Below are 12,554 nucleotides of genomic sequence, written 5' to 3' on the forward strand. Positions count from 1 at the left end.
TTCTATTAATTTATTCTCAGTGCTATCAATAGATTGCATACAAAAATGGTCTGAAAATAATCATGTAATTTCCCCGGGAATTGCACATGCTAAATTGGGGTGATTGACCTCTGTCTTTAGTTCAACAACATGCTTTCTCCCCTGCATGTGTGTGATAGGGCTTCATAACCGACCAATCAGTTGCGAGCCTTCCGAGGTATGAAAAGACATGGACAGCAGCCATCAGATACTGGCAGAGACAAAGCACATTAGCATGTAAATAGAAGCTGTAATAAATGAGGCCCAGATAAAGCAGCACTTGGAAGGGGCCAAGGCTCATACATATGGAATGGGAGGGGTGAAACAGCAACACTCCAATAAAACGTGATGAAATAGGCAGGGATTTTCACATTGTCCAGTGATTACTGTGTGGACGTGTGGCTGGTACAGTGTACGCCAGTGGTTTGTGTTCTTGGAGAGTGGGCCAGCTGAAACTGGGATATACAGAGAGAGCGAGCCGTGCACATTCTCCATTCTTTCCTATGTGAGCACGGGTGCTGGAGCGTGAACAGGGCGGGACCAAAGTTGGGGAAAATGTGAACCTTATGCAAATATTCTGCTGTATCACAACGCTATTGCCCAATCAAAGCTCACTATAGCTTCCAGCCCCTACTCAATTGGCTGTTGATACCTAGCACTAACTAGCCTGCTTGCTAGCTTGCTAACACACATGAGGGCAAAGCTAGAGTGGCTATCCAAATTAACATGTTGCATAGAAATCCCCTCTTACTGGAGAACTTGGACTGAATGATATACTATTGCACTGACTTCCCAGAATGACTCTGCTTTCACATAATAACTCTCAAGCCCCTAGCTCTTAACTGTCAAGATTTTTGAAAGCACAAAACGAACCCATAATAACACAATGGGAGATGTGCAGTGGATATAAAATGATAAAGTAATAGACTGAAAGCCACAATCACATAAGGATCCCATTTCAATATCCTAGAACACAGTTCTGGAAATGTCAACCGACAGAAATCCGTACGGGACAGTGGTCAAACGACCACCCCTCATCACTGTCAAACGCTCCCTAAAACAGTTCTGCGAGCAGGCCTTTCTAATCAACCTGGCCTGGGTATCCTGGAAGGATATTGACCTCATCCCGTCAGTAGAGAATGCCTGGTTGATCTTTAAAAGTACTTTCCTCACCATCTTAAATAAGCGTTCCCCTTTCAAAAAACGTAGAACTAAGAACAGATATAGCCCTTGGTTTACTCCAGACTTGACTGTCCTTGACCAGCACAAAAACACAGAGTTGTTGTGCACTAGCATCATATAGTCCCCGCAATATGCACATTTTCAGGGAAGTCAGGAACCAATACACACAGTCAGTCAGGAAAGCTAAGGCTAGCTTTTTCAAACATAAATTTGCATCCTGCAGCACTAATTCCAAAAGGTTTTGGGACACTAAAGTCCATGGGGAATAAGAGTACCTACTCCCAGCTGCCAACTGCACTGAGACTAGGTAACACTGTCATCACTGATAATTCCACAGTAATAGAGAATTTCAAGAAGCCATGCTTTCCACCTGGCTACCCCAAAAGCTCTGCATCAACCACATCAACTGGCTCAAGTCCCCCCCCCCCGCTTCCCCTTCACCCAAATCCAGACAGCTGATGTTATGAAAGAGATGCAAAATCTGGACCCCTAAAAATCAGCTGGGCTAGATAATCTGGAACCTCTCTTCCTAAAATTATCTGCCGCCATTGTTGCAACCTCTATTACTAGTCTGTTCAACCTCTCTTTCGTATCGTCTGAGATTCCTAAAGATTGGAAAGCGGCCGCGGTCACCCCCCTCTACAAATGGGGTGACACCCTATTTGAACACAAACTGTTACAGACCTATATCTATCCTGCCCCGCCTTTCTAAAGTCTTCAAAAGCCAAGTTAACAAACAGATCACCGACCATTTTGAATCCCACCGTACCTTCTCCATGCAATCTGGTTTCCGAGCTGGTCACGTGTGCACCTCAGCCACGCTCAAGGTCCTAAAAGATATCATAACCGCCATCGATAAAAGACAATACTGTGCAGCTGTCTTCATCGACCTGGCCAAGGCTTTCGACTCTGTCAATCACCGTATTCTTATCGGCAGACTCAACAGCCTTGGTTTCTCTAATGACTGCCCCTTGGTTCACCAACTACTTCTCTGACAGAGTTCAGTGTGTCAAATCGGAGGACCTGTTGTCCGGAACTCTGGCAGTTTCTATGGGGGTGCCACAGGGTTAAATTCTCGGGCCAATTCTTTTCTCTGTATATATCAATGATGTCGCTCTTGCTGTGGGTGATTCTTTGATCCACCTCTACGAAGACGACAACATTCTGTACACATCTGGCCCTTCTTTGGACACTGCGTTAACAAACCTCCAAATGAGCTTCAATGCCATACAAGACTCATTCCATGGCCTCCAACTGCTCTTAAATGCTAGTAAAAGGAAATGCATGCTCTTCAACCGATCGCTGCCCACACCCGCCCGGACGACTGGAAGGTTCTGACTTAGAATATGTGGACAACTTTAAATACCTAGGTGTCTGGCTAGACTGTAAACTCTCCTTCCAGACTCACATTAAACATCGCCGATCCAAAGTTAAATCTAGAATCGGCTTCCTATTTCGCAACAAAGACTCCTTCACACATGCTGCCAAACTTACCCTCATAAAACTGACTATCCTTGACTTCGGCGATGTCATTTACAAATTAGCCTCCAACACTCTACTGAGCAAATTGGATGCAGTCTATCATAGTGCCATCAGTTTTGTCACCAAAGCCCCATATACTACCCACCACTGCGACCTGTCTGCTCTTGTTGGGTGGTCCTCGCCACATATTCGTCGCCAAACTCACTGGCTCCAGGTCATCTATAAGTTTTTGCTAGGTATAGCTCTGCCTTATCTCAGCTCACTGGTCACCATAGCAACACCCACCCATAACACATGCTCCAGCAGGTATATTTCACTTGTCATCCCCAAAGCCAACATGTCTTTGGCCTCCTTTCCTTCCAGTTCTCTGCTGTCTATGACTGGAACGAATTGCAAAAATCACTGAAGTTGGAGACTTTTATCTCCCTCACTAACTTTTAGCAGCAGCTGTCAGAGCAGCTTACCGATCGCTGCAGCTGTACACAGCCCATCTGTAAATAGCCCATCCAACCAACTACCTACCTCATCCCCATATTTGTTTTTGTTTTTCTGCTCTTTTGCACACCAGTATTTCTACTTGCACATCCTCATCTGCACATATATCACTCCAGTGTAAATTGCTACATTTCTATTACTTTGCCAATATTGGCCTATTTATTGCCTTACCTCCTTATTTCATTTGCACACACTGTATACAGAACTTTCTATGGTGCTATTGTACATTTGTTTATCCCATGTGTAACTCTGTGTTGTTGTTTTTGTCACACCTCTTTGCTTTATCTTGGCCAGGTGGCAGCTGTAAATGAGAACTTGTCTCATCTCAATATCTGCGGTGCTGCTTGTGGCAATGTCATTTCGATGAGTCTACCTTTAATGCCTTGTTTCTCTCCAATAAAACAATATGAAGCCTCCCTTCCTCAACGTTGTATCCCTCCACCGACGGCCTGTTCACAAACTTAACAATGGGATGTTCTCCACGACCAAATCACACTTATACCACCCACCACTGCGACCTGTATGCTCTAGTCGGCTGGCCCTCGCTACATATTCGTCGCCAGACCCACTGGCTCCAGGTCATCTACAAGTCTATGCTAGGTAAAGCTCCGCCTTATCTCAGTTCACTGGTCACGATAACAACACCCACCCGTAGCACACGTTCCAGCAAGTACAGTGGGGCAAAAACGTATTTAGTCAGCCACCAATTGTGCAAGTTCTCCCACTTAAAAAGATGAGTGAGGCCTGTAATTTTCATCATAGGTACACTTAAACTATGACAGACAAAATTAGAAAAAAAATCCAGAAAATCATATTGTAGGATTTTTTATGAATTTATTTGCAAATTATAGTGGAAAATAAGTATTTGGTCACCTGTAATCGTAGATTCAGATCAGTCAGGCGAGAAAAAACGTCACCCAGATAGGCCAGTCATGTGAGAAACTCGTCATCATGCAAGCAGTCAGACAAGTGAAAATTATGGTCAGTAAAGAAAACTTTAAACTCGTCTCTCAATTAAAAAAATGTGTCAATACTTTGCCCATTAATAACCAGCCCATTTCTGTATGTTGTAAAAGCGTTACATGGTCGCTGCCCATGTCATTGCATAGTGCAGAAACTACATGAGAGTTCAGAGGCCTTGCTTTAACAAAGTGAACCATTTTCACTTTAATGTTCAAAACGTCTTTCACGCTGTCAGGCATTCCCTTGGCAGCAAGAGCCTCTCGGTGGATGCTGCAGTGTACTCAAGTGGTGTCGGGAGCAACTGCTTTCATGTGTGTTACTACTCCACTATGTCTCCCTGTCATGACTTTTACGCCATCAGTACAGATACCAGCATGAGCAGCAGCTACGTTTGGCTACATACGGACCGTTAGTGCAATTCCCGAGAGAGAGTAACGGTTAAAGTGATTTGATGTTAATTATTTGACTAGGCTACCTGTATTTGACATTGTGTTGTAATTTCGCTGAACACTAGATAGTTAAATTTTATTTTTGGCAGTGAAACAAGGCTACTCAGGCGAGAGAAAAACCTCACCCAAATGTATAGGCCCTGTAAAAATATAAATGGACTCTTAGAAAACGTGAAATATATATATATATTAATGTGAATCACATTTCTATTTGGCGTCCGACGGCATTGCGTGTACCCCTGGGGAATACTTGAATACCCCAGTTTGGGAATACCTGCCCTGGAGCACTCGGCCTAAACATCAGCGCCACATGTAACTTCCACAAAGCTGTGAACAATCTAAGAGACAAGGCAAGAAGGGCCTTCTATGCCATCAAAAGGAACATAAAACTCGACATACCAATTTGGATCTGGCCAAAAATACTTGAATCAGTTATAGAACCCATTACCATTTATGGTTGTGAGGTATGGGATCCACTAACCAACCAAGAATTCACAAAAGGTGACAAACACCAAATTGAGACTCTGCATACATAATTCTGCAAAAATATCCTCCTTGTACAACGGAAAACACCAAATAATGCATGCAGAGCAGAATTCCCAAACTTCCATAACAATGTCATCACCTACAGAGAGATGAACCTGGAGAAGAGCCCCTTAATTAAGCAAGCTGGTCCTGGGGCTCTGTTCACAAAACACAAACAGACCCCACAGAGCCCCAGGACAGCAACACAATTAGACCCAACCAAATCATGAGAAAACAAAAATATAATTACTTAACACATTGGAAAGAATTTATAAAAATACAGAGCAAAATAGATTGCTATTTGGCCCAAAACAGAGAGTACACAGTGACTGAATACCTGACCACTGTGACTGACCCAAAATGAAGGAAAGCTTTGACTATGTACAGATTCAGTGAGCATAGCATTGCTAAAAAAAAAAAAAAAGCCACCGTAGGTAGACCTGGCTCTCAAGAGAAGACAGGCTATGCTATGTGCACACTGCCCACAAAATGAGGTGGAAACTGAGCTACACTTCCTAACTTCCTGACAAATGTATGACAATATTAGAGACACATTTCCCTAAGATTACACAGACCGACAAAGAATTTGAAAACAAATCCAATCTTGATAAACTCCCATATCTGCTGGGTGCAATCACAGCAGCAAGATTTGTGACCTGTTGGCAACCAGCGAAGAACAAACACAATTGTAAATACAACCCATATGTATGTTTATTTATTTTCCCTTTTGTACTTTAACTATTTGCACATTGTTGCAACACTGTATATAGACATTTGAAATGTCTTTTTTCTTTTGGAACTTTTGTGGGTGTAATGTTTAATGTTTATTTCACTAAGTGTTTATTATCTATTTCACTTGCTTTGGCAATGTAAACACATGTTACTCATGCCAATAAAGCCCTTACATTTACATTTAAATTGAATTGAGAGATACAGAGAGATCATTACAACACTGTATATAGACATAATATGACATTTGAAATGTCTTTAATAATCTATTTCACTTGCTTTGGCAATGTAAACATATGTTTCTCATGCAATAAAGCCCTTACATTTAAATTTAGAGAGAGAGAGAGAGAGAGAGAGAGAGAGAGAGAGAGAGAGAGAGAGAGAGAGAGAGAGAGAGAGAGAGAGAGAGAGAGAGAGAGAGAGAGAGAGAGAGAGAGAGAGAGAGAGAGGGAGAGCGCTGGTCCCAATATAATAACAAAGTAGAATTCATTCAGGTGACTTGGTGTCGTGATCACAGAAAGAGACATACTGTAACCTTATAATTAACAAGGAATGCATGAGACCTGCCAGCCGTAACATCACTCAACGTTCCCTGCTTGTTTCTTCTGTGCTGGGGTTCAAGGATATGCAGTGCGTCTGTGAAACGGACAACTTCCACCTCAAAGCTGCACACTAGAAATGGGTATGCATAGCTTATGGCCCACGGGTGTCTGCCAAGACCATTCATCAACACCATGGCAAAGCATGACAGAAATCCATAGGCTCGGGTCCATCCATGCGAACATTGTGTAAGTAGATCTGCGACTCTCGTCTCAGGGAAGGGTTATCAGGGGAGATGTGTTGGTACGGTGGATTTCCAATCAAATGTCGAGAAGCTGTCAGATATGAGGTATACTTTCTTTCAGTCCTCCTAGCACTGCATTCTCCCAGCCACCCCTGACACACTATTAGCAGGCCTGTATGCCTCTGTCAACGAATGGGCAGTACTCCAGAGGACACTAAACCTCAGATAAGGCTTAAATCAAGAGAGAGAGGCTAGCATGGAGACAAAGACAGCAAGGGCCCTCACTCACTTTTTCACACTGTGATGAGCACTAAAACGGAGAAGCTGGATTTTTTTCTTCCAGTCTCTCCCTCTTTTCTTTCTGTTCATTCACTCTCCCCTGTCCCCCGCCCACCCCCTCCACCAACTCTCCCCTGTCCCCCGCCCACCCCCTCCACCAACTCTCCCTGTCCCCTGCCCACCCCCTCCACCAACTCTCCCCTGTCCCCCGCCCACCCCCTCCACCAACTCTCCCCAGTCCCCCGCCCACCCCCTCCACCAACTCTCCCCTGTCCCCTGCCCACCCCCTCCACCAACTCTCCCCTGTCCCCCGCCCACCCCCTCCACCAACTCTCCCCTGTCCCCCGCCCACCCCCTCCACCAACTCTCCCCTGTCCCCTGTCCACCCCCTTCACCAACTCTCCACTGTTCCCCTCCCACCAACTCTCCCCTGTCCCCCGCCCACCCCCTCCACCAACTCTCCTTCTGCCAGAAACACCCTTCATCCTTTGCATGTATGCGTCAGCATCCTAGAGTGCCATCGACTCTTCTTGGATCCCTTTTGTCACATTAGTGCACGTCTTTTTCAACTTGGCCTGATGCGCAAAGACTGGTGGAAGTGACATTGACGAGACAGCAGACAGTAAGCACATGACAAGGCGCAGTTAACACAAACAAGCGCGTGCACACACACACACACACACACACACACACACACACACACACACACACACACACACACACACACACACACACACACACACACACACACACACACACACACACACACACACACACACACACACTGAAGATTAATGCCAATGTTATGCATTTCATGTAAACAAAATAGCTCCTCATCATCATTATGTTACATTACAGTATCATTCATCTCAATAACATGCACTACATTATGGTGATGGACGAGTAATTAACAAATCATTAACAAACTGAGTTTGGGTCAATGGTTTACTTATTACTAAAGCGTTTTCTAATTGGGGTTTGCTAACAAATCATGTTGCAAGGGAAGGCAATGATGCATAATGATAATGACACTGTTTAAGGATAATGTAATGATGTAGGCACGATGGGAATTCAAATTCAACTGACAAAACTCTCTAGCAGCCTCCCATGACCCCATTTCCATAATAATATGGTTCCCTAACTCATGTCACTGCATAACCCATTCATAGACGCCAACTGCTTTAGTGTCTATTGACGATAGTATCATCTGGCTGAGGGCGTTTTGTTAAGATCCCCAAAGCTAATTCTGAACGTAAAAACGCATCGCTTCCGTTATGGTTTTGGAAACATAAGGAACGTATTTTTAATTTCAGCAAGAAATAATTTTCCAAAAAACAAAAGGTTCAATTACTACACACCTTTATGGGGTTAGGGTTAGTGTTCCCACACGGCCATGTTACATCGCTTGTTATGGAAAACACATGGAAGATAGGCAGCCACCCGTGCTAATTAGCTATCTAGCATGCTCTGAACACCTGTTTGAAAGCGTAACATGGGAGGAAGTGTAGTTCGTCAGCTGGAGGCACACAGCTTGTGGATCTGTGCCAAACTGCTACAGTAAGTATATCGTTTTTATTTGAGTGATTCTATCAGACTGATATGAAAGATAAGTGGAATATCAGCGTATGTTTCGAAAACCGTTTCGCAAGCAATGATTATTGCCGTTTCTAAACGTTTGAACACAGCGTCGGAATGGCAGTTCATGCGCAGCCAACCGTGGGCGAAGCTAACCACTGAAAACCCTTGGGATAATAAGAAGGGTTTGGAGTGCTAGTCACTGCTCTGACATTCATGTATGGATGTGTGTTTCTGTGTGTTTCTATGGGTATATAAACAATTTCCATGAAGAAACAGGATAAATAGTGTCCCCTTTGTTTTCTTTCCCCACTTGTATATTTTCCTTGCATTCAGAGGACAAAACAACAGCTCATTCCAGATCACACAGCTGTACATACATGAATTTTTACCATTTAAATGACATCCTAATGAAAACAAACAACACACAGGAATACTTCCACATAGCAAGACCCATGTGAACAGATCAGCTTTCCACTTTGCCAGGCTTTTGCCAAGGGGAGAGAGAGGAGGAAATGAGATACACGGGAAAAAACAACACCGCAGGGCAAGGACAAACTGTTTACCTTGTAAACCAGCATGATGACCTGACGCAATTTGAGCCGGTGGAAAACACAGACGTCGTAGAGGGCCGACACGGCCAGCACCGTCACCCCCTGCTCCTTCCACAGCATGCTGCAGGCGGCGCAGCCCAGACTGCCCAGGAGCCAGGCCCCCAGCCTGCAGGGCCCCGCAGAGCCCCCTCGCAGGGTGCAGTGACGTACGTAGCACAGCAGCGACAGCAGGAAGAACAGAGCAGAGCCCACGTCGGCCCGGCCAACCACGCCCGCCACTGCCTCTGTGTGAATGGGGTGCGAGGCAAACAATAACCCAGCTAGGAGACTCCACAGGCCCCCTCCAAGCAGCAGGCGGGCCAACCAGGTGAAGAGGGCTGTGACTGCCCCATGGAGGCCCACATTGACTAGGTGGTAGCCCCAGGGCTCCAAGCCGCCCAGGGCATGGTTGAGGCGGAAGGAGAGGGTACACAGGGGCCGGTAAGACTTGTGGCTGCCGCTGTGGGTGAGCAGGGTGCCCCAGAAGTCATCGTAGAAGATGTTGATCCACGGGGTCTCTGGGAGCAGGTCCTGGTTGGTTTTGATCGCACGGCTGTGGAGAGAAGGACAACAGAGGGGTTAGAAGGTGTATGTGTAATGATCCTCATGCTTATGGATAACCTGATCAAGAGCAACGCCACCATAGTACTTGGGTCTTTTCAGTCAATTCAATCAATTCAGTCTTCACTGTACTATGACATTCAGTAGAACTGCAAGGACTGAAATACATGTCTAGATTTCTATTAAACTCAGAAGTGGTCATTTATCATGCCCCAAAAGAAAATAAATCAGTTCACCTTGAACTGTCATGCTCGACAGAAACACAACCAATCACAGTGAGAGATGAGGTACATGTAAGGATGTGTGATCAAACCTCTGAGTGACCTTCTCAGCTTCTCCAATTTGCCTCAATCCATTTATACCAACAAAACCAAAAGCCAAAGGCAGTGTGTGTCCTTTCTCCTGATAAACTATGGATGTATTGCCTCCTTTTTAGATGTTTTGGAGACCTAAACATAAGTAGTAGGCTATGCATTGTAGTATACTTTGGCGTATACAAGTACTGTAGCTTTAAAGTTGTGTAAAACTCCCCTGAGAGTTCCTCTGAGATCTTACTGTGTGAACTCAGGGGCCAGGGAGGAGCATGCACCACACCCTTGACCAAAAACAAATAAAGCAAACGAGACATAGAGGGGGAATGCCATGTTGGCGTAATGGAGCGTGGGGAGCCAGGGACCTGTCAATCACAACTAGCCTTGTGTCTACCAACCGCTGACTACCGGGTATCTCAGACACAGACACATCACACTGCGGGGGGGAAGAACAAAACAGGAGGGACTAGAGAGCAAACTAGAAAGCAGTGTTAAGGCCATGGATAATCAGTGTTGAGGGGCCATGGAACGCCCATGCTGTCTGTGCATTTCTGTACATGTAGTTACCCCACCACAGGGCAGCCCTGGCCTGGGTACTGTACTATCCCCTCTCCCCATGGCTGGGGTCGAGTCTGAGTGTTTGACCCTGGTGGTCATACATCAGCCCCAAGCTGTGTGAGGGGTGGAAGGGTGTGCTATTTGCCCCCTACCGGAGCAGAGAGTATCTGGGCATTTGTCACCCAGCTCTGAGGTGTTGTCTGGCTCTGGCAGTGAGACAAGGCCTTGACCCTGGTGTATGGGAGGCAGGGGGAGCAAAAAGGAGGTGATGGCAATGTAATGAGTCTCTTTAGAGAGGAGGAGATGCATTATAACATAGAATGCATAATTTAAAAAAGTGATGGATGGGGATATGACACGTGTGATAACACACAGAGAGCTCCAGGTTGTAATCAGTCCCCATGGCAAGCCCAATTAGCACACGCAATTAGTTGTGGAGCGAGGAGAGGGAGAAAACAGACACGCACTGCACAACTGAGACAAACAAGAAATTCAAAGTAAGAGGCCACGGCGGCAGATGAATCAAGCTGAAATTGATCTATGGGTCCCTTGTTTTTGTCCCTTGGTTTTTGAAATCATAAAAATAATTTACTTGTCTTACTACCGCAGCATTTGTGTTGCTCTGAAACCTAGAACTTTTACCTGACATTGTCCTATTTAATAGTGTAGCCGCCAATAGCAACCACCTTGCACTGACCCTTAATATGGCTTTACCAGAAAGCAGATGGGTTTGTTGGAAAGGGTGTGGAGATTGCAACCCACAACAAATGACCAAATAAAGGACTTCTGACAGGGCGAGGAGAAATCTCCCGCCTTATGATAGATCTGGGGGGAAACTAACTAACCTGGCCTATGTGGAAGTGGAGAGGCAAAGAGAATCAGCCTATAGAAATGCCTGACATGTCAGTAAGCAGATCATTAGGTTTCAGACCTGGGTTCAAAACTATTTAAATCATTTCATATACTTAAGCTGGGCTTGATTGAGCTTGCCTGGTGCAATGGAACCAATAGAATGGTTGCAAAAGTGCCAACCCTGCCCATCTGGACCTCCAAACAGGCTAAAGCAAACGCTGAAAGTATTTGATAGTTTTCAAATAATATTTAAACATAGATCTGATGGGTTTTTGTGGGGCTCCAGGCAGCTCATCACTGGCAGGGTTAGGCCTCTCTCTTTGGTTCATGACTATATGCCAGTTTATTTTCTCTGGCCCATTTGTCAAGTGAGATCTTCACTCCACCACAAAAGGCTCACATCAGCGGTGTTATGGTTCAATTACATCTTTAAACCATTTGGATGACAAGTGTGCCTTTTTTCCATTGCACATTGCCGTGGAGACAGAAAGGACAGATACAATATATATTGCTTCAAAACCAACTCCAACTCTGGCACCAAAATAGAAGGCCAGAAACTAATGCCAGTCTCTCTGAAGCAGTCATAAATGAATCACAACGCAAATGTTCAGCTCTCAGATTGCCGCCTTCTTGAATATTAGAGAGGCAGGCGAGCACCTACACCACTGGGGTTGACAGGCACTCTAGGGGGAGAGGATAGAAGAATGTGGAAAGAGTGAGAGGGGGAAAAGAGAAGGGGTCGTCTAACTCATGTCTCCTTGCCCACCACTGTTCCAAGTGGATGTCAACAAATTTGCATGATGATGTGTCCAATGCAATCCAAGGCCATTCATTCATTAATCCTGCATGGCTGCGTGGGTCCTGATCACCACAGCGCATCCAGCCCCATTCAGCTCTGGCTACAGGGCCTGCCGGGCCTGTCTGCCTGGTGGAGTGGAAGATTGGGTTTCTGTGGCTGGGCCCCATATTTCTGGGAAGCTGGCGGTAGCAGGACCTCTCTGTGCACTGCAAACCTTTTCCAGCCGGGAGCGCATTCCTTCCGCCAACACCATGCTTTATCCGCCTGCCTGCGTGGCGACTCCCAGAGGACCGGCGGTATCATGTGACCGCTAACAAGCTAAACCCGAAAAGCACTACCTCCCACTCCCATCACCATCGAAGACTTCAACTCTGTCCTAGCCAAGTCATGTCTGCACCC

The 12,554-nt window shown here is 45.5% G+C and overlaps 1 protein-coding gene across 1 annotated transcript in view; it reads right to left on the minus strand.

The window, feature by feature from the left end:
* LOC124034621 (protein O-mannosyl-transferase TMTC2-like) overlaps positions 1-12,554 on the minus strand; it is a 182,535-nt gene that overhangs the window by 76,742 nt on the left and 93,239 nt on the right. Inside the window, exon 2 of the mRNA XM_046348038.1 lies at positions 9,048-9,627. Coding sequence (XP_046203994.1) covers positions 9,048-9,627 — 580 coding nt within the window. The remainder of the gene's footprint in view (positions 1-9,047; positions 9,628-12,554) is intronic.

The sequence above is a fragment of the Oncorhynchus gorbuscha genome, linkage group LG01 (assembly GCF_021184085.1).
Source record: "Oncorhynchus gorbuscha isolate QuinsamMale2020 ecotype Even-year linkage group LG01, OgorEven_v1.0, whole genome shotgun sequence".
NCBI lineage: Eukaryota > Metazoa > Chordata > Actinopteri > Salmoniformes > Salmonidae > Oncorhynchus > Oncorhynchus gorbuscha.